Source organism: Chelonoidis abingdonii, chromosome 4 (genome assembly GCF_003597395.2).
Source record: "Chelonoidis abingdonii isolate Lonesome George chromosome 4, CheloAbing_2.0, whole genome shotgun sequence".
NCBI classification, from domain to species: Eukaryota; Metazoa; Chordata; order Testudines; family Testudinidae; genus Chelonoidis; species Chelonoidis abingdonii.
The window spans coordinates 89,044,298-89,065,142 of NC_133772.1; the positions used below are offsets into that span (position 1 = coordinate 89,044,298).

General features: G+C 39.9%; 1 protein-coding gene across 1 annotated transcript in view; it reads left to right on the forward strand.

Moving 5' to 3' along the window:
* Window positions 1-15,588, forward strand: part of LOC116832821 (cytosolic phospholipase A2 zeta-like) — a 46,425-nt gene extending 30,837 nt beyond the window's left edge. The window contains 11 exon segments of the mRNA XM_032793888.1: window positions 2,891-2,928; window positions 5,813-5,948; window positions 6,469-6,605; window positions 7,971-8,193; window positions 9,023-9,137; window positions 9,998-10,135; window positions 10,477-10,584; window positions 11,478-11,672; window positions 12,577-12,743; window positions 13,959-14,145; window positions 15,368-15,588. Coding sequence (XP_032649779.1) covers window positions 2,891-2,928; window positions 5,813-5,948; window positions 6,469-6,605; window positions 7,971-8,193; window positions 9,023-9,137; window positions 9,998-10,135; window positions 10,477-10,584; window positions 11,478-11,672; window positions 12,577-12,743; window positions 13,959-14,145; window positions 15,368-15,588 — 1,665 coding nt within the window.
* The last annotated feature ends 5,257 nt before the right edge of the window (window positions 15,589-20,845 follow it).

Genomic DNA, 20,845 nt, shown 5'->3' on the forward strand with positions numbered 1-20,845 from the left:
AACATCAGAGCTCTCTGTCCAGAAGAGTGCAGTGCTAGGAACAGCTAAGATACTGCGCAGAACCCTCAAACTCCCAGGCCTCTGGCAGAGGACCCGAGGTTGAGGAAGACACATACCACCCATAGGGGTGAGAGGGGAAATTTATATAATATAGGATCTACACAGGCAGTCAAGTCAAGCATATTAGTCTAAATGTCTTAACCATTCAATAGCTGAGAGAAGGGCACTGTGCAAATCCATGCAGGAACTAGGAAGCCCTTGCTGATGGATATATGCCGCAGCTTTGTTGCCCACATCTTCTCACTGCCCGCAGTGGCAAAGTGAGGAGTCACAAAGGCACCACTTGGAGTCATTAGTAGCATATCTTATCACTCCATCTGAAGAGATTGAGCTTTACCCAAATATAGTGTGCAAGGTCAAACACAGGGGTTTGTTGGATCTGTCACAAGATATATACTGACTATGTTTTTGTGCTTATAATCTCTATGGTTACATTGATGGGTTTTCTCATTGCACAGTGTTGTGTCATCTTCAGTGAACTGTTAGGAGGAGCCTCCAGAATCTTCTGTCACATGATCTGTGATGTCCAAAAACCTCTGTTATATAAACTTTTATGTTCAAAACCTTCTGCCATGTTGACTCATACGCTGAAGACTGGGGATTATGTGAATGAACTAAATTAGCTCTTTTTGTTAAAATTTGTCAAAATCCATGTATTTATTGCAATAGCCAGCATTCCAGTTACCAAAAACGGTCCCATTCTTGCTATATATGATTTTTATGATTCTGTAGGCATTGGTAGCTCACAAAAATGGTTTACAAAAAAGTTGAAAATCCAACCCTGAAAATCTTGAGAGTGATTATTATAACACACAGTAACTTCACAAACTCTCTAACACTTTAAAAGCTCTCTAAGTTTTAAAAAATGTTAAGTTTTGTAATTTTTAAATTTGCCATCAAAAAAATTGAAATTGGAAAAAATATTAATGTGGCCAATTAAAATGAAAATCCTTCTGCTACTTTTAACTTCTGGCAGAACCTCCATAATATGGCTTCAGTTTTGCTTTGGATAAGTATCCTCATACCATCTGATTTCAAATCCTACATGCTTGTACAATGAGCATTCAAACCAAACATCCTACATTGAATTACATTTGTACTATCTATTATTGCAGTAGTTCCCAGAAAGCCCAGGCAGGAATGCTCCCCATTGTGCTGGGCTGCTGTACCAACATATACAAAGAGGTGTTTACAATGTGGTCTGCAACTTATGCACCAGTTTACACAATAGTTAATTTCACTTCCCCAAATTGAGAGAGAATCCTTCCCCTAATCAGCCTTTGTGGTGTACCAAACTGACCAAAGTTTATTTGCTCAGATCAAAGGTTATGTTAGATGTCTGCTAATGCCTTTCCAAAGCAAGTGGCTTCTCTACTAGCCAGCTTGCATTACTTATAGTAACTTTAAAATTTTTACTAATTTATTTAATAATTCAAACTGATGTCAGAAGATCATTAAATCTCTAAAGACTGAGCTTTCTACAGTGACAGGTTCTGTGTTCAGTTTGCACTTTTAGAGGGGATGTGCATGTGACCCAGTGTGCCTAGGGCAATCCTCTCTGGAAATGCCAAGGACAGGGCAGGCTACAAAAGGGTGAGCAGACACTCCCCAAACTGGTGGTTGGTTAACACTAAAGTTAAACTTACCAACCAGTCACAAACAGTGCTTCTGATTCCCCATACTGATTATCAAGAAGCTAAAAAAGAAATCACACAGCCCCTTTTATGTGGAAAATACTTTATTTTCCACTCCATGCATCTGATGAAGAGGGGTTTAGCCCATGAAAGCTTATGCCCAAATAAATTTGTTAGTCTCTAAGGTGCCACAAGGACTCCTCATTGTTTTTGCTGATACAGACTAACACAGCTACCACTCTGAAACCTAAAACTAAAGGTTTATTTTAAAGAAAAAAGAACAAGAAGAGATTTAAATGATAAAGTGCTCAGATACACCTAGAGACTTCAGAGTCCATATATCAGGTTCTTAGCAGTATTAGTGAGATTGCTGGCTTGAAAATCCCTCTGGAACACATCCACAGCTTGGATGGGTCATTCAATCCTTTGTTCAGAGCTTCAGTTTGTAGAAAAGTTACTCCTGAAGTAAGAACCAGGATTGAAGACAAAAAGCAGATGATGCAGCTGCCCTTTGTATTCCTCTTGCCGTGTGGCTTGTGTTTTGTGTCCCGAACACAAGCTTCACAACCCATGGGCATGGAAAAGCCTTAAAGCCTCTGTCCATAGGTATTCCCCTACAAGTCCTGCTGACTCACGAGGTGTATTCCCTAGCTCCTTTCAGTGGATACATTGCCCAACTGATGACCCTATGGGCCATCGAACAGGCTAAGCAGTGCTGAAGCCAATCTGTCTGACGATGTCAACCAGAAACAAAGCACAAGTTTGGAAATACCCTACATATCTATAACTCATAATAAAAGGTGATATAAATATATAAACAAAACTATCATACTTGGCAAATGGTAACATTTTGGCAGATACCTCAAATGGCGTATCTGATCAGATTCCTTGCAATTTTTTAATATTGGTATCAACAATATCATGGTGTCCCACATATTCTATACATTCCTTTATGGTGACTTTATTGCTAGCTTTTCTTGTTTTCTTAATCTACAGTAAAGGTCACTCTGACTAAAGCATACATTTGTTCTTTGTGTATGGTGAAAACATAACATGGCCTGTCTTCGAGTTGGCTTTACTTCTGGATAGATCTTGTATAATTTTTTTTATGATAAGCTGTGGGAATTCATTATGGTTCGTGGGTGAGATCATCTGTAAAACTATCCTTTGGTTCAAGATTGTTCCTTCTTTTCCAGGGGCAAGGTGTGGATCTGACTGTGAAGGTTGAAGAGAGGTGCGTCAGATACCAGAAAGTCCTAAAATAACATATGATAAGCAAACACTGTTCTTATTTATAAACTATCTTGGTAACTGTTTTACCTATCCCAGTCACACTTATGGTTCATTTTACTTGTCTGTCTCAAGTGGAAAAAGGTTCCTAGTATAGAGGGTTTTTTCTTCTGTTGTATCAGTTCACTGCAACTTTACTGTAGAATCAGTTTTCCTTGTATTTGGAACTTATTGTATCTGTGGGCTCAGAAAAAGAACTGAAACTATAACAAACTTGGGGTTGAGTGCTGAAGAGTTGCTTACGGAAGTCAAATCTGAAAAATTTGAGAGTGGGAGCTGTGTTAGGCTGTATCAGCAAAAACAATGAGCAGGGGCGGCTCCAGGCACCAGCACGCCAAGCTACGGGGAGTGTTCTGCTGGTCACCACAAGGGCGGCAGGCAGGTTGCCTTCGGTGGCATGTCTGTGGAGGGTCCGCTGGTCCTGCGGCTTCAGCGGACCTCCTGCAGGCTGCTGCTGAATCCGCGGGACTGGGGACCTCCCGCAGGCAAGCCACCGAAGGCAGCCTGCCTGCTGTGCTTGGGGCGGCAAAATACGTAGAGTCCCCCCTGACAATGAGGCATCCTTGTGGCACCTTAGAGACTAACAAATTTATTTGGGCATAAGCTTTTGTGGGCTAAACCCCAGTTCATCAGATGCATGGAGTGGAAAATACAGTAAGCAGTATATATATACAGCACATGAAAAGATGGGAGTTGCCTTACCAAGTGGGGGGTCAGTGCCAAAAAGGCCAATTCAATTAAGGTGGAAGTGGCCTATTCTCAACAGTTGACAAGAAGGAGTAACTAGCAAGAGAGGGAAAATTACTTTTGTAGTGCTAACGAGACCAATGCAATCCAGGTGGATATCACCCATTTCCAACAGTTGACAAGAAGGTGTGAGTATCAGCAGAGGAAGAATTACCTTTAGTAGTGACCCAGCCACTCCCAGTCTTTAGTCAGGCCTAGTTTGATGGTGTCCAGTTTGCAAATTAATTCCAGTTCTGCAGTTTCTCATTTAAGTCTGTTTTTGAAGTCTTTTTGTTGAAGAATTGCCACTTTAAAGTCTGTTGTTGAGTGTCCAGGGGGATTAAATTGCTCTCTCACTGGTCTTTAAATGTTACAGTTCTTGATGTCTGATTTGTGTCCATTTATTCTTTTGTGTAGAGACTGTCTGGTTTGGCCAATGTACATGGCAGAGGGGCATTGCTGGCACATGATGGCATATATCACATTGGAAGATGTGCAGGTGAACGAGCCTCTGATGGTGTGGCTGATGTGGTTAGGTCCTATGATGGTGTCCCTTGAATAGGTATGTGGACAGAGTTGGCGATGGGGTTTGTTGCAGGGATTGGTTCCTGGGTTAGTGTTTTTGTGTGGTGTGTAGTTGCCGGTGACTATTTGTTTCAGGTTGGAGGGCTGTCTATAAGTGAGGGCTGGCCTGTCTTCCAAGGTCTGTGATAGTGAGGGATGGTCCTCCAGGATAGGTTGTAGATCCTTTATGATGCACTGGAGAGGTTTTAGTTGGGGGCTGTAGGTGACGGCTAGTGACGGTCTGTTATTTTCTTTGTTAGGCCTGTCCTGTAGTAGGTGACTTCTGGGTACCCTTCTGGCTCTGTCAATCTGTTTCTTTGCTTCATCAGGTGGGTATTGTAGTTTTAAGAATGCTTGATAGAGATCCTGTAGGTAGGTGTTTGTCTCTGTCTGAGGGATTGGAGCAAATGCAGTTGTATCTTAGAGCTTGTCTGTAGACAATGGACTGTGTGATGTGGTCTGTATGAAAGCTGCTTCAAATGGTAAGATGTGAACTCATTCATAAACTAATGCATCTATGAGCACGGGCAGGAGAGCTAGCACTCAGTTCCAAACAGTACAATGTGTGTCATTATTGGTAGATTATATTTTTTCAAAACAAAGCTGATTCCTGTTTTAGGCATGGTCTGGTATAAACCACACATCATGTCATCAATACACATTTAAAATATTTTCAATCTGCTGAACATTTACGACTTTCCTCTAACCAGATTTTATATCTGCCTTTTTCAGGGAGGTTGTTACAATTCTTTTAGACATATTAATACTTCTATTGCTCTATTGAGATGCATGGGCATTCGGCAAATCTGTAAGGAGTCAGAACCCTGATTCAAAGAGCTGATGATATAAAAAGGCGAAATGAAAAGCAGGGTTGGGAAAGGGACACAGCTTAAAAGTGAAGTGACTGCATAATCTTGTGAGCAGAAGAACATTAGAACTAACTTTAGTTGTTTTGCTGATGTCTTGCTTCTAACTGTTCCCTGATTTGCAAAACATTTATCTAAAGAGTGTATATTCTGCTTTTTTGACTGTATAAATGTTTTTCTCCCCATGTATCATCTGAGGAATGGTATAGGTGATTGAACAGACTTGTCAGGTACAATTAAAAATTTTTTTTTTAATGTTTAATTATCTGATGGAAGAGAGCAGGTTTGGAAGCTTCATTTTTATGAGGCTATCCTGATGATGTGAGGCCTTTTCAGAGGGTCTTGAAGGAAGTGTGAAGTTTGGACTGGAATGCTGAAGTGAGAAAACTGTTCCAGAGACGGGACAAACTGCTTTTTTCCATGGCTTTTATCACTTGGACAGCTTGGTTCTTTAAAATCAGATACTAGTAAAACATAAACAAGAATGCAACACAGGTATGAATGAAAACCAAGGAAAAATAAATGCATTTAATTTCTTCTCAGCTGGTCTTAACTGGTCATGCAGGATACAAATTAGAGAAGTAGTCTCAAGTGATAAGGGCTCTCTGAAAGTTCATCTCTCTCTTTTGCCTTTCCTATTCTCCCTTGTTCTCCTCTTGCTTGTGGGAGTAGTTCTCAGGATCTTGATGTGCGCATCAGTTTTGACCTCAGTAGAGGAGAGAGAGAATTTTTGGACATGAGGAAGACAATAGTTTCTCATGCCCTAAAGAAGACACTTGATTTGCCAGAGGAACCCAAGAAAGATGAGGTATGAAATTCCCTTTTTAGAGAACTCTGTTATTTGTGACTAGTTTTAGGGGGAGATGTACTGCCAGTGAACCTCAACCTAATGGGAAAATAGATTGTAAGCACACAGGTTTTGAAAAAGCAGTTCAGAATACAAGACAGTCACAGTTTGGATTTACAGTAGCAGAACAAGGATAAACAACCCAGAAAAAAATAGGAGAAAGCTATTTGAGTTGCTAACTGTCTTTGTTTTCTGTCCAAAATAGCTGCTCATACTCCTGGATAAAATTACAGAGGCTAAATGAGCAGAAGATTTGGACATAGTGGGCTCAGATTTTTAATGTCAACAGAGCCCTTTCATAGGACTACCTATCTGTCTTACTACCTCCCATATTTTATTTTTGTTTATAATGAGAAAATCGTTAAATGAAACCTAAAACCAAATGACCTTGTATGTGTGTGTGTAATTTAATACATATGTATGTAATGCAGTATACTCAATTGCATGTTTTTCATAGCCTTTCATTTTTCTATTCCTGTAGATCCCTGTAGTGGCAGTAGTGGGATCAGGAGGTGGGATGAGAGCCATGACTGCTTTCTATGGCAATCTGTCAGGACTCCAGCAGCTTGACCTCTTGGATATCCTGATGTATATGTGTGGAGTCTCAGGATCCACCTGGTATCTCACTGGAACTTTTTCCTCATAGTCCTTTGACCTGAGAACCCAAGTCAGCATAGTCTGGGGAATGATACTCTTCTGACACAATTTACTTTTACCAACATGGCTGATTCAGAGATAAGCTCATATATTTCCATAGTTTCTATTATTCATCTGGTTACTTCTTTAATTATCCTTCAGATTTCTAAAGTTCGTCGATAGATGCCCATTCAAGCTCTAGGTGCCTCTCCCATAAATTAAAAATTACAGGATAAATATAGCCAGAGGACTGCCCATAAATAAACCCACCTTGGTCCACCCCCTCTCAACCGCCTTAACTAAGGGAGGAAAAAGGTGAGATTTGTAGCATGCGCAGAAGGTTAAGAAATCTAGGCTCTGGAAGACCAAGTAGGGGGAATTGAATTCCAGAATCAAGGGCCCCTCACAGGGGATGCCCTATCAGCAGCTCCCTGTTGTTTATTTTGAGGGAGCTCCAGCTTAAGTGCCCTGCTGATCTCCATTGTGACAGTATATCACAGGAAGAGAGGGGATCTGAGTAGTCTCCATCCCTCCCTCCCTCCCTCCCTGCCCCGAATCAGTGATAAAAAGGAGAAGCAGGAAAGTAAGGTATAATATCTTCCCCCCCCCCTTTTAAGTGAGCATTTTTCTTCAACCCATACAATATTTTCATTAACATAATTCTTATAAAAAGATTTCAGACTACTTCCAGTTTCAATGAGTCAGATGCGTCTCTCTGGGGCCTTAGTCCCTTTGCCACTGAAAGTCTTCTTTCTAAGAAATGAGGTTTTAGTGATATCAGGCTTGTAGCAGAAAAATCAAGGGACAAGCCCATGTAGCATTAAAATAAATTGGCCTGTAGAAAGGTGAGCAAAGTATGTCTAGCTATTAAGAAAAAATAATGTGAATTAAGTTAGAGGGAAGGCTCTGGAAAGGGGGTGTGTTTGTGCCTAAAGTAGTCTGAGATACTGAGGTAAAGGAAAGAGGGCACGTAGGAAGCCCCAGACATTAGATGACCATTGTAATCGATGCTTTAGGAAAGTTTCTTCATACTAGAAATTAATTAGGTTGTTACTGAAAGTCTGAGGGTGAGCACAGAGATAGGATATTAAGACTTTTTAAGAGAATGCAGTTTTGAGGCCCAAACTGTGACATATCATAACATTATTTAACAGGAAAGCAAATTCCTTGAAGATTCCAAGGTGTGCTATAGACTATAAATTCAATATGTTGTTAAATAAAAACAGTGATGTTACTTTCAGTTCTGTTCAAATCACAATGTGGGGAGGGCAGCCATCTTTCCCCAGATGTTTGGCATCTTGTGTAATAATTTGTTGTTTACTGAAAACTTGGTGGACATTTTACTAGGTGTTTGTCTAAACTCTACGAAGACCCTCACTGGTCCCACAAAGACCTTCAAGATGCAATTAGCGTTGCTCGGAAACTTGTGACCAGCAGCAAAGTGGGGGCATTTTCTGCTGAACGACTGATGTATTATTTCCAGCAGCTGATCTTGTTGGAGAAAGAAGGACGGAAAGTCACACTCACAGATTTGTGGGGCCTTATCATAGAATATTTCTTACAACAGAAGGTAATGAGAGTCCTGGATTGTGAATGGTTTGTCTTCAGAGGAGGAGTTTAACAAACCTGTTTGAAGCCTCAGGAAACTTATCTCTTCAGACTTGTGGAACACTTCTTAAACTTCTCCCAGAGATAAACAGAATTTTGAAGGAGAAATTAAAACTTTAAATAATATCTAACGGTGATTAAAGCCCCATGTGATTATCCTACGTTAATCATAAACCTATTCCATGCTAATGTAATAGTAATTATCCTATGATAATCATAAATACATAGCATTTTGTATTTTCAAAATGCTTGACAACCATTAGCTGACTAATCTTCATAACACCTCTGAGATAGATAAGCATTACCTCTTTGTGGATGGCATAGCTCTGACACAGAGAGGTTATGTTACTTGTCTAAGGCCACATGCTGAATAAGGGATGGATCGGATTAGAACTCCAGAATCCCCAGCTCACAGTATTTTCCTCAGTAGGTATGTGTGACTAGTACTTTGTATTTGCTTTTATGTTTTTTATTGTCTCTCTTGATGCCTAAAGGAACCATTTATGAGGACTAAACACTGAGATCTAGTTTTTTCTCACGTTATTTCAATTTCTGGATTATGGAAATACCGAAAGATGAGATCATGAGTTTGACAAATTACTCCATGCAGTTTTAAAAAAGCCCATGAAAAACTATAGAGAATTTGCTTGAGAATTTCCTCTAAGTAGTTCACTGTTCATGCTCTGTGATTGGTCACATCAGTCACATGGTATTCCGAGGGCAAGAGGAAACTTCTATTTAAAGGCAAAACTGAACACTAAAGTGATATGACTTTTCCCTGCCATATCCAGCAGGATCCATCGAAGTTGTCTGACCAGCAGTCAGCAGTCAGGTGGGGACAGAACCCCTTCCCCATCTATGCAGCTGTCAATGTGAAGCCCCATGTCAGTAGCCATGAATTTACAGGTATAACGTGAAGTTTTTTCCCCTCTAAAATCTGTAAATTACATTTCCCCCTCAGTTTTAATTATTTTTGTCCTTGTTCCCAATTTTGTTGCAATATAGTAATGATGGTGGGCAGCAATATAAATTCTCCTTCATACCCTTGCTACATTGAATGTACTGGGTGAAATCCTATTCCCATTAAACTCTCAATGGGAGATTTGCCATTGACTCCATTGGCGCTAGGGTTTCACCCATTATGTATACCTAACTTTCTCTGCCTTTTAAATATTTGTAATGATGTGTTCAATAGTACATCTTCTCTCAAATTGCACTTGGCAATCCTAATTGTAATGCCAAGACATGGTTTGTTTTTGGCTGCATCTCTCTGTGGGGATGTGCACATCTTTTTTTAACATTTATTTGTTTTTTGTCTCCAACACACTTTTAAATGCTGATACGATTAATTGAAATTTTTTTGGCTGATTTGAAAATCCCATTACTTAATTATTCCTGTTAGTGGCACGATAATACTTCTTTACATTCATTCTTCACTCCTTTTGCCACCATTAAAAATATCAACTTGCGATGCTGGTGAAAAGTCTTAATAGGAAATTCCCGTGAATCTCTGTTAAATAAACCTCCTGTCAATCATACTGCTCCCATACCATACATAAGATGTATGTGGAAGAATCTCACCTTATGGCATTCATGCATTAAGGCATTGTTAGCTGGGAGGGTTAACCTTTACCAGCATAGGCATCATTGGTATGGGTTAAGAAACTGAATTATTCTCTTAGCCATTCTCATGGGAATGGGGAGGGGATGAAAACGTTTATTTAGGTATATTTTCGAGATAATTATCTTGGTTAACTCTTTCACAGAGTGGTGTGAGTTCACACCCTATGAGTTTGGTACTCACAAGTATGGAGCCTTTATCCGCATAGAAGACTTTGGCAGTGAATTCTTCAATGGGCTGCTACTTGGGAAACGTCTGGAGCCCAGAATTTGTTTTCTGCAAGGTAAGATCTGATGCTGCTAGAAACACTCTATTATGCTTTATAGCAACTGTAACTTGATGCACATTGATGAGAAGGTTAAGAATAAACAGATATTTAATTTTTAGTGACTGATATCAACCGCTGCACAGTTGCATAATATGTTGTCCCTGAAGACTTTTAGGCATCTAACCACGCTCTGTGTTCTTAACTGAACAAGACTTTTATTAAAGATAATCTGTCCTATCCGAATTTTGTCCTGCTTATGATGCATATCTGATGTGGTGAAATTGAGTTTGGTCATGCTGTTCAGTACCTGAGAAGTCTGGGGGACCTAAATCAATACTTTCCTTGTCCATTTTCAGGAATATGGGCCAGTGCCTTTGCTGCCAATCTAGATGAAGTCTGGGAAGAGGTGATTTCTTCAAAAGTTGGATTTCTAGAATCTCTGAAAGATGCCATCAAAGCTATAGGTAAAGGATAGACAGAGACTGGGCTTTCCTTAGTCATACGAAAGGGCCTTGAAAATATCTCATCCATTCAAGGAAGTAACCCCTTCTCACAACATAAAAGAAGATAATTTAGGAGGGTCTTAACAGCATTGCCTACTGATAGCCCATTTAGTTTAGATCAGGGATCTCAAATTCAAATAACCATGAGGGCCACATGAGGACTAGTACGTTGGCCTGAAGGCTGCATCCCTGAAACCTTTTTAAACCTGGTTTAGATAACGGGAACATTTGTGTGGGACTGACAGAGGAGATAAGAAAGGATAATAGTTTATAATACAAGAGAGAATACAAGTTCTCCTTACCAGTATAATGAAGAAAAAGAGAAAATGTGCAGCACCACAACTTTTTGAAACTGCACAACAGCTTCAGATTCTGGACTTATATACACTACAACTATTATGGAGTCAGAGGATTTGGCAATATCACAGTTGTCCCCTGAAGCACTTGCAATATGTTTGAAGTTTGTCGTTTAAATAGTACTTATCTATGTGCCCTTAGCCAGGTGAAAACTGTGCACTGTCCAAAGTGGGGACATGTGTAGGCCCCACCTATACTAGAGATTTTAACGCTAGTATACAAGGTTGGAGACAACTGTGTCTTAATTGTTTTCTCAACATTCTGTTGTAGGTGGGGGCTTAATAATACCCATCATTTAAAAATATTTCTTGAGGTGTTAGCTACATGAGTCCTGCTAAAGACAATAACAGTTGTGTTTAAAATCCCAACTGTTGTAGGGGGAAATGTCAGTATAAAATGGCTGGTGTCTTGAACTCAGGGTAAAATGGTCAAGGAATAGCAAAATTTGAGCTTGGATGAAGAGATCTGAATTCTGGTTTGTTTGTTTCTTTTTGCAGATGAGGCTCGTGGACGCCAGACTCTGGACCCTTTACAGTTAGAAAAGCGAATGGTCATGCCAGGTGGAGCTTTCTCACATTTATTTCAAGATTTATTTAAGTCTCGCTTCTCTGCTGGGGAAAACATTAACTTCATGCGTGGACTGTACCTTCACAGGGACTACGTCAATGCCAAGGAGTTTGTGGCCTGGAAAGGTGGGTAACAAGATTCTATGTGAGAGAAACCAGGCTGTGTGTCAGAGGAACTGGGGACAGTTAGGAAGAGAAAGATGACTGGTCAGTGACAGTGCAAGTATGTTCATCTAAGTACATACCGCTGTAAAGCTTATAAAATGGGCAAGATGCTGCTCTGAGCAAACCATTCAATTGGCAGTATAGAAGGCTGGTTAAAATGCAGTGGCTGTCTTAAACAAGTTAAAAACATGTTGTGTCTGCTGCCACTGGGATTTGTGTAAACCAGACCTCCATGAGTAAAGTCACTAACACCACTAATGGAAATGCTATTGGCCAAATGCAGTCTTCATTTGCAAACAGGCAACTGCAATGACAGGGTTGTACTTGTATATATGAAAGCAGACTTGGGCTTATATGCTTCAGAGCAAAAACATCCCAAATCCCTTTTGACTGTATTGGAAATTGCCATATATGAAAGTTATCTGTCCCAGAAGGAAGGATGGGCTTGTGCTTAGGGCACTGGATCAGGAATTAGAGAGATCTGGGTTCTGTTTTGAGCTCTGCTACTGACTCTTTGTGGGCAAGTCACTTAATTTCTCTTCCCTACCTGAAAGGGGGGTTTTGAGGACAGATTAATGCATGTGAGATGCTTGGTTCCTGTGGTGGTGTTTGCTCATAAGCTTTTCTGTGGTGCTCAGATATAGATCTTTTTTGATTTGTCTTGTTTTGCTGAGTGTCCAGGGTGGAGGTAACTTAGTTTGATTTGGTGGTATCTGGGGGTTGGGGTGTGGGAGTACAGTTAATGTAATTCCAGGGTATTTAAACATTTCTCCTTAGGGTCTCAGATAATTTTCACCTTTTCTCTGAAATTAGATGGCTGTGTTTTGTGTACTTCAGTGACCAGTATGATTTTGGGGTCTTTCAGGCACTCACCAGGATGCCTTTCCCAACCACCTAACTCCAATGGAACAAAACCTGTACTTGATAGATGGGGTTTTCTCTATCAATTCTCCCTTTCCTTTGGTGCTTCAGCCAGAGAGAGATGTAGATGTCATCTTGTCATTCAACTACTCTTGGGAAGCTCCATTTGAGGTGAGAGACAAAAAGGAGTAGAATTAGACAAACACATATGCATGCTGACCAGGACATCATGGATGAAATCAGAATGGTCAAATGCCCTATTTAGACATCTCAATGACTGAGAGAATTATTACTGGGTATAATGCATTATACAACCTTTCATCAAGTTTTGGGGCTTGCTGCAGAAATTACTGGGTGAAATTTTGTGGCTTGTTATGCAGGAGACCAGATTAGATGATCATATTTATCCCTTCTGGTTTTAAAAATCTATGAACCTGTAGATAATTGGTTTGAATCCAAGATCAATTTGGTAGATTTCCAACTGATGTCTGTTTGGTGATTTACCTGAAATAAATGGATGGTCTTAGTCCAGTTCCTGATGGACAAGTATCAGTCTAAAAATAACCATTTCTATATTACATAGATTTAAAAACACAAGAAAGAAAAGTTTCAGAGCAAATTTCTCATCCCTCAAACTGCCAGTGTGTGACACCAACAATCAAAATGTGTGATAAATGACCAAAATGTGGCAAACCTTCATATACAGATTTAAAAAATATATATAAAGCATGTTTGAATGATGTTTTCTCACCGTATTACTTAAATAAACCAATTTTTAAAAAAAGGAAACTGGAGAAAATTAATTCTATTGCTTGCAATAAAAAAATCCTCTGCCATATGGATCATCAGCAGAGTTTGAACTCTGGATTTTCATATTCCCAGCACAAACCTTTACTTGAGTTACAGGAATAATTGCTCTTCTCTGTGTGGAGCAGCCACTACAGAGGGATGCGATGTGACGCACACTTTGCCAGTGGGTTGCCCAGCTGTTGGCTAGACAGCAATAGAATATTGGAGACTGGAATCCTGGGTTCTGTCCCTGGCTTTTGGAGGGGGGCATTTTTTAGTGGTTAGAGATAACAATAGCCAAATCAGACAGCGACATTGTTATCATAGATGATAACATTCATATTACAATAGTACCTGGAGGCTGAGGTTGAAGCCCCACTGTGTTAAGCCCTATGCGGACATATACTCTTTTGAGCTCTTCTGTAAATCTCTCCATGAGGTCAGAATGGGGACTTTGGAGTGCTGCACACTTGAAAAATCTCATCTTTATTTAGATGCCTAAATGGGAGCTAAGCACTTTTGAATATCTGGCACCACCTGATTTTTAGCTCTCATCCAGTAAAGAAAATAACTTTACTTGTTGTCTTCTGAGTTCAGGTGCTGCATCAGGCCCAGAAGTATTGTGAAGAACGGGAAATCCCCTTTCCACACATTGTTGTGAGTGAAACAGATAAGCAGAAGCCCAAGGAATGTTATATGTTCGTGGATAATCTCAATCCTAAAGTTCCCATAGTGCTTCACTTTCCATTGGTGAACAACACATTCCAGAAATACAAGGCACCAGGTAAGGAAGTGTGTAGGCGAGGTTCAGTTATACACGGTGCTGAGCATTTTTAGCCCCATAGTCAGGGGTTACTTAGCACCTTACAGGGTTGAATCCTAAGACCGTAAGGCTTGGTCTGCACTACATGCTTACTGCAGCATAACTACGTCACTCAGGGGTGTGAGGAATCCACATCCCAGGGTGATGTAGTTATACTGACCTTAACCCCCATGTAGACTGTGCTATGTGGGCAGAAGAGCTTCTCCCACTGACATAACTCATAGAGGTGGGAGACCTCTTTCCGGTCGGCTTAGAGCATCTTCACCAGACACGCTACAGCAGCGCAGCTGCAAATTTGTAGTATAAACCTGCCCTACAAGAAGAATCATTTGGAGCAGTAACTATATATTGGACATCAGACACCAGAATATCCATCTTCAGTATCGCAAGAAAATATGATTAACGTGCTACTTAAAGTGATTAAATAATTATAATATTAAATGCACAAATATAAAGGTTGTGTGTTCCCTACTCTAGCTGCTAGTTAGTGATGCAATGGACTATCTGTTTAAAACTGTATTTTAATGTATTCAAATGTTCCAAAGTAGTTTTTGTCATATAGAGTATATTTGTTCAGGTGTACTGTTGGCTCAGTTTTCAGAAGCCCTCTTTACTCCGTTACCAGAGATTCTGGGTTCCTTGGGGTTGGGGCTTCTGTAATAGCTTTGGCCTCATTTTTAAAATGTTGCAGTCTGAGTTTAAGCTGAAATTTTGTATTAGGGTAATGGCAATGGGCCCTGAGGTGGTGGTTTTATGAACAGTAACAACAATGGCATATGGAATTATATTGTCCAAAGGTTTGAATGCAAAGCTGAAGGGTACTGGGAATTAGGGATTCTGGATTCCTCTCTGTAGCTGAAAAAGGTCTGAATTAAAACCATTCACACTGCCTGTGAGATAGGAACCATGTATAGGGCTTGAAAATCCTACGTGGTTAAAGTGCTTCAAACATACACCTATTTCACCTTGTCAGGAACTTTGCTTCTTGCACCCAGCGACAGGACAAAAGAGCCTTCTTCAGAGTTGCTGGAGCCAATGATCAATTGATCGATCTATCTATCAACTTGTGGGCAGGTTTATGATAAACCATGATGATAGGACCTCCTTCTGCTCCTGCACAAACATGGGAGCATCTTGTTAGGGGATCCGTGAAGACTGTTACTGTCTGATTTTCTGTCTGCAGGAGTCAAGCGTGAGACGGAAGATGAGAAATCATTTGGCAACTTCCCTGTTGAAGGGGAAAAATCTCCTTACCATTCTATGAACTTCACATATCAACCTAATGAATTTGATAGGCTGCTGGAGTTAAGCCGCTACAATATTATGAACAATAAGGAAGCTATTTTAAAAGCCCTTGCTTTGGGCATGAAAAGAAGGGTGCTCAAGAATGCCAAAAGGAAATAAGATGCAGCCTTGTATTTAGGATATTGATTGGTTGCAGAGCACTGAATACATGAAAGCTTCAGACAGGAAAACCAAAGGGCTAAGGTATCTGCAAATGACCGACACAGCTGATAACTCAACTATGTTTCGTAGCTTCTCGAAATACAGAATGTCTCAGCTGGACTTCACTTTTGGGTGAAGTGTGTGAGTGGAGCTTTGATAATAGCATTAAAATATTTTTGTATGAGCATGTCTGTATGTTCTTACTGAGCTCTTGTGTTCCTGTGCAATGGGATTAAACCAGTGATGCTTTTCCACTGATAACTATGTAATACTGGTAAACTAATCCCCAGGATGCCTATTCTTCCGGGGAAAGAGGGTTTCGCTCCATATTCAGTACTGTCAGGGTGGCATGAAGAAGTGCCTGGGGTTGATAATAAGGGTGTGTGTATTCGCACAAGAAAAGGGTGTGAGCTTTCTTCCGTGCTCTGCATTGTTTTGCTCTAGAGTTTTCCTTTGAAAACATATGTTTTAGGGAGTGGTAAAAAATATAGTTACTTCACCTGCTTTTTCTGTCTCCAGAAAGCGTAAATATAGATAAGTGTTCTGAATTGGAGATGCACCAGAATCAGAAAATATCTGAGCTTTGGGTGAATTCTGGATCCTTACTCCACAGTTCTGGTCCCTCCTTTAATCTGAATCCATTTAATCTCATCTCATTATTTTGAGATCACTAAACCTAGTAATTTGTACAAATGATTATCCCCTGAGTGTTTTGAATACAAAGGCAAACGGACAGAGTTGGTTAATAATAGCAGTCCAGAAGCAAAGCTGTGGTTAAGTTTGAAATAGCCATTCCATTCTAAGAGCAGATCTTCAGCAGCTTGCATCTTTCTCAAAAATGTTCCTTGTGGGATAAAATTTGGCATATTTGTCTTCAGGCTGAAGGTGATTATTGTTGTTGTTGTGGAAATCTTAAGTAAATCTGAGCTGCTTTTGTGTTGTCTGAATGCAAAAATGTTTTTAATGCTAACAGACAAAGATACCAGCTGCTTTTTTTTTTTTTTTTTTTTGCAATTGGGTACTTGTAACTTAAAACCAATTTTTGTTTTAAAATGTAAAAATTTGCATCTCTGTTGCTTCCGCTGAGAAATGTGGCTTAATAAAATATTAAAATAATTAAAAATAATTACGTTCTAATTGATTAGAAACTATACATGTGCATACAGTGTACTTTAATTTTCCTCAATTAAATAAAGATGTGGCCATCTGAGATTCAAGTGCATAAATGTGCATGTATCTAAATAATACATAGGATTTACTTTGGTGATGCTGGTCCATGTGCACTAGTGAGTTGTTGAATAGCAGCAGTCTGCTCTAATATCACAGCAGGCACCTCTGGGCATCAGCAATTATTGTCATTGCTTCCTTAAAAGAAGTGAGAGAACACAAATGTAACTTGGTTGTGATGTAGCCATAGAAGTCATACAGTGACAGGGGAATGTTGTTCAGTAATATAAAGCATATTAACTATCTGAAAACCAGGGATCCTTGTCCAGCACAAGATGACATTTGTATTAGCCAACCAGAGTGCCCAGTGTCAGTGTCACTCAAACTCTTTCTCTTGTGTGACTTGCATCCTAACTTACAATACATGTATTCACTTAATTATATTGCAATTCCCTAGATGAACTCAGGTGGCCCTGCCTTAAAAGGATGCTGTCAACTATATTTTTTTAACTATTTAAAAAAAAATCCAGTTTCTAATAGGGCACCTTTTAAATAGAATGTCTAGCTTTTGCTTAAAAAAAATTGAATAAATTACTAAGGTTGTTCTGTTTCTTTGACGTTTACAAAGGTTTTTTTCAGCAAGGGAGAAACTGACTGTGCAGGAGAAACAGTGAAACTGACTGTAGTACACACACCTCCCACAACACACCTTTCAAGATCCATGGGTTCTAGACATGCTTATCACAACATCTACGGCATGTCTACACTTTCCTCTGGAGCGATCAATCCAGCGGGGGTTGATTTAGCACGTCCAGTGAAGACGCGCTAAATCGACGGCTGAGTGCTCTCCCATTGAGTTTGGGGGCATTGAACGAGAAGCATAGGCAGAGTCAACGGGGGAGCGTCAGCAGTCAACCTACCGCGGTGAAGATACCGCAGTAAGTAGATCTCAGTACGTCAACTTCAGCTATGTTATTCACGTAGCTGAAGTTGCGTAACTTAGATCGATTCCCCCCCACCACACACTCCCAGTGTAGACCAGGCCTTGGTGTACCTCATCCAGTGCACTAAATGCCCCAGTAACAACTATGTGGGTGAAACCAGACAAGCACTATGCTCTCGAGTGAACTCACACAGGAAAATGATACAAGACAAAAATGCCATATAACCTGTGGATGACCACTTTTCACAAAGTGATCACTGTATAGCTGAGATATCAGTCCTCATCCTCAATGGAAACCTTCACAACACTTTCAAAAGATGAGCCTAAAACACTAAAAATCATAGTCTTAATAAAGACACTAGATTTTGTAGCTCCTTACACATTGTAACCCTCTAATTCCACTTTTTGTCCTATGACTACAGGGGTGTTAACAGGCCACTTCACATTGAATGATTCCTTAGAATAAGTGCTAACTACTTATGCTAAACTATCTGTTCAATCTTATATTTAGCTATACCTTTCCTAGACCTGAGGAAGAGCTCTGTGTAGCTTGAAAGCTTGTCTCTCTCACCACCAGAAGTTGGGTCCAATAAAAGATATTACCTCACCCACCTTATGTCTCTCAAATCCTGGGACTGACACTGCTATAATAGCAGTGCATGTACATATCGTGCTGTCAGACACACATAGTACACTAAAAATCAGAGAAATATTTTCTTCACTAACTTTCTTCATTTTTTACTACCTTTTGGTGTTACCGGTAACCACTGTAGGTATACTATTTTGAGGCAGAAATATGTTTTTTTAAGTTATATATATATATATGGGGGTATATAATTAAATTTATTTTCCTTCCCATTCAAATAAATAACTAAGATTAAGGAAGCAAACACACTCTGTGTATTGAATTAAACAAATATTCACATAGTATTTGCCTAGAAAGAAGCAGGTCTCCCATCTGAATCTAGTGAGGTAGATGATAGTAGGTGTATCAATGTGTGGGAAGCAGTGTAACCTTATTGTATAGAGAAAGCTATACAGACAAAGCATAGCATATCTTCTGGCTTCTTCAGACTGGCACCTCTTTATAATTCATCAGATTCCATGATATTTTACCCAGGTTTAGGACATAAGAATGTAATACAACATAGACTAGATGTCATTCACTCCATAATATGTACAGTATGTCTCTTCTCTCACATTGTTGGCTATAATAGGATCTCCTTAATCTGCAGTTCATGTTCACAGAGAGTGGTAACTATATTTTGTCTATAGGGGTTAAGTGACGGGAGAGAAATAGTCTTATAACCTACATCCTTTTTGATATTTATGAGTTAGGCACTGTCATTTAAGATAGCATGTCAGTTCATTGAATTAACAAATACATTATTTAGTTTGTTCAAAAAAATTATCCTATTCTACAGAAGCAATGACACTCTCCCAGATGCATGTTACTTGCATTCACTTTCCTACCACAAGTACTCCTGTTCTTTTTGCGGCTACAGACTTACACAGCTGCTACTCTGAAACCTTTCCTGTCTCTGTGTTCCTTGGGATATACAGCTTACCTAGTAGGTTCTGCATGTGAAGTAGGAGTATTTACTATGAAACTGTAAATATATTTTCCCTCAAAACAATAAAATATGTAACAGTAACTAGAAAACTTTTTTTTTAAAGTAGAAAAGGGAAAGCAGGGCTCAATTTTAGATTTTGGGAGCAATTAGTCTAGTTAATCTTTATTTTGCCTCTCTCTTCATCCCCTCAGTGTTTTCCCCACCTTCACATTTCTTTCACACAGCAGTAGATCACTTGGTTCTACCTTTGTATTAGGTTTCTGGGCAATTGGGACTCCATCTCCTTAGTTGTGGGTTTTGAAAGCCAAATATGGGGCTCAGATACCCCTCAAACAATTCAGAAAACTAACTAAAAGGACCTCAAGAAGGCCAGAGGAATTTAAACCTAGTGACTGGAATAACTTGCCTACTCTCAACCTGGAGATGGGCTCTGGAACAGACATAATTTGGATTTATGCTATGATACAAGAGTTCTTGATAAAAGAATAATGCAGATTTCATGAATACAAGTCAATATGACGCTTGTGGATCTGATGCTGATTGAAAGCATCTTAACGTTTGCTTCTCTTATTAATTCTGGAGAGCTAAACAATAATTGTAGTTGGATACTTATTTTCACATAGATAGACACACGTACACACACATACACTCAGCATGTATATAGTCATCAGTGCTGCACAAATGTTAACTAATGAAATAATTCCTCACTGCAATCTGTGTGAAATAGGCAAGTAGCATTATCCCTGTTTTACAGTGGTTAAGTGTCACCCTGTAGTGAGTCAGAGTCAGGATGAGAACTTGACGATTACAGTCCACTGGCATCTTGCACAGTTCGCTGAGTCACAACATTACCAGCAAGTTAAAAAAAGTATGGATTAGATGAATGGACTATAAGGTGGGTAGAAAGCTGGCTAGATTGTTGGGCTCAATGGGTAGTGATCAACAGCTCGATGTATAGCTGGCAGCTGGTATCAAGCAGAGGGGTTGGTCCTGGGGCTGGTTTTGTTCAACATCTTTGTTAATGATCTGGACGATGGAATAGATTGCACTCTCAGTAAGTTTGCGGATGACACTAACCTGGGGGAAGAGGTAGATATGCTGGAGGGTAGGGATAGGGTACAGAGTGACATAGATAAATTGGAGAATTGGGCCAAAAGAAATCTGATGAGGTTCAAAAAGGACAAGTGCAGAGTCCTACACTTAGGACGGAAGAATCCCATGCACTTCTACTGGCTGGGGACCGACTGTCTAAGCAGCAGTTCTGCAGAGAAGGACCTGGGGATTACAGTGGATGAAAAGCTGGATATGAGTCAGCAATGTGCCCTTGATGCCAAGAAGGCTAACGGCATATTGGGCTGCATTAGTAGGAGCATTGCCAGCAGATGGAGGGAAGTGATTAGTCCCCTCTATTTAGCATTTGTGAGGCCACAACTGGAGTATTGCATTCAGTTTTGGGCCCTCCACTACAGAAAGGATGTGGACATATTGGAAAGAGTCCAGTGGAGGACAACAAAAATGATCAGGGGGCTGG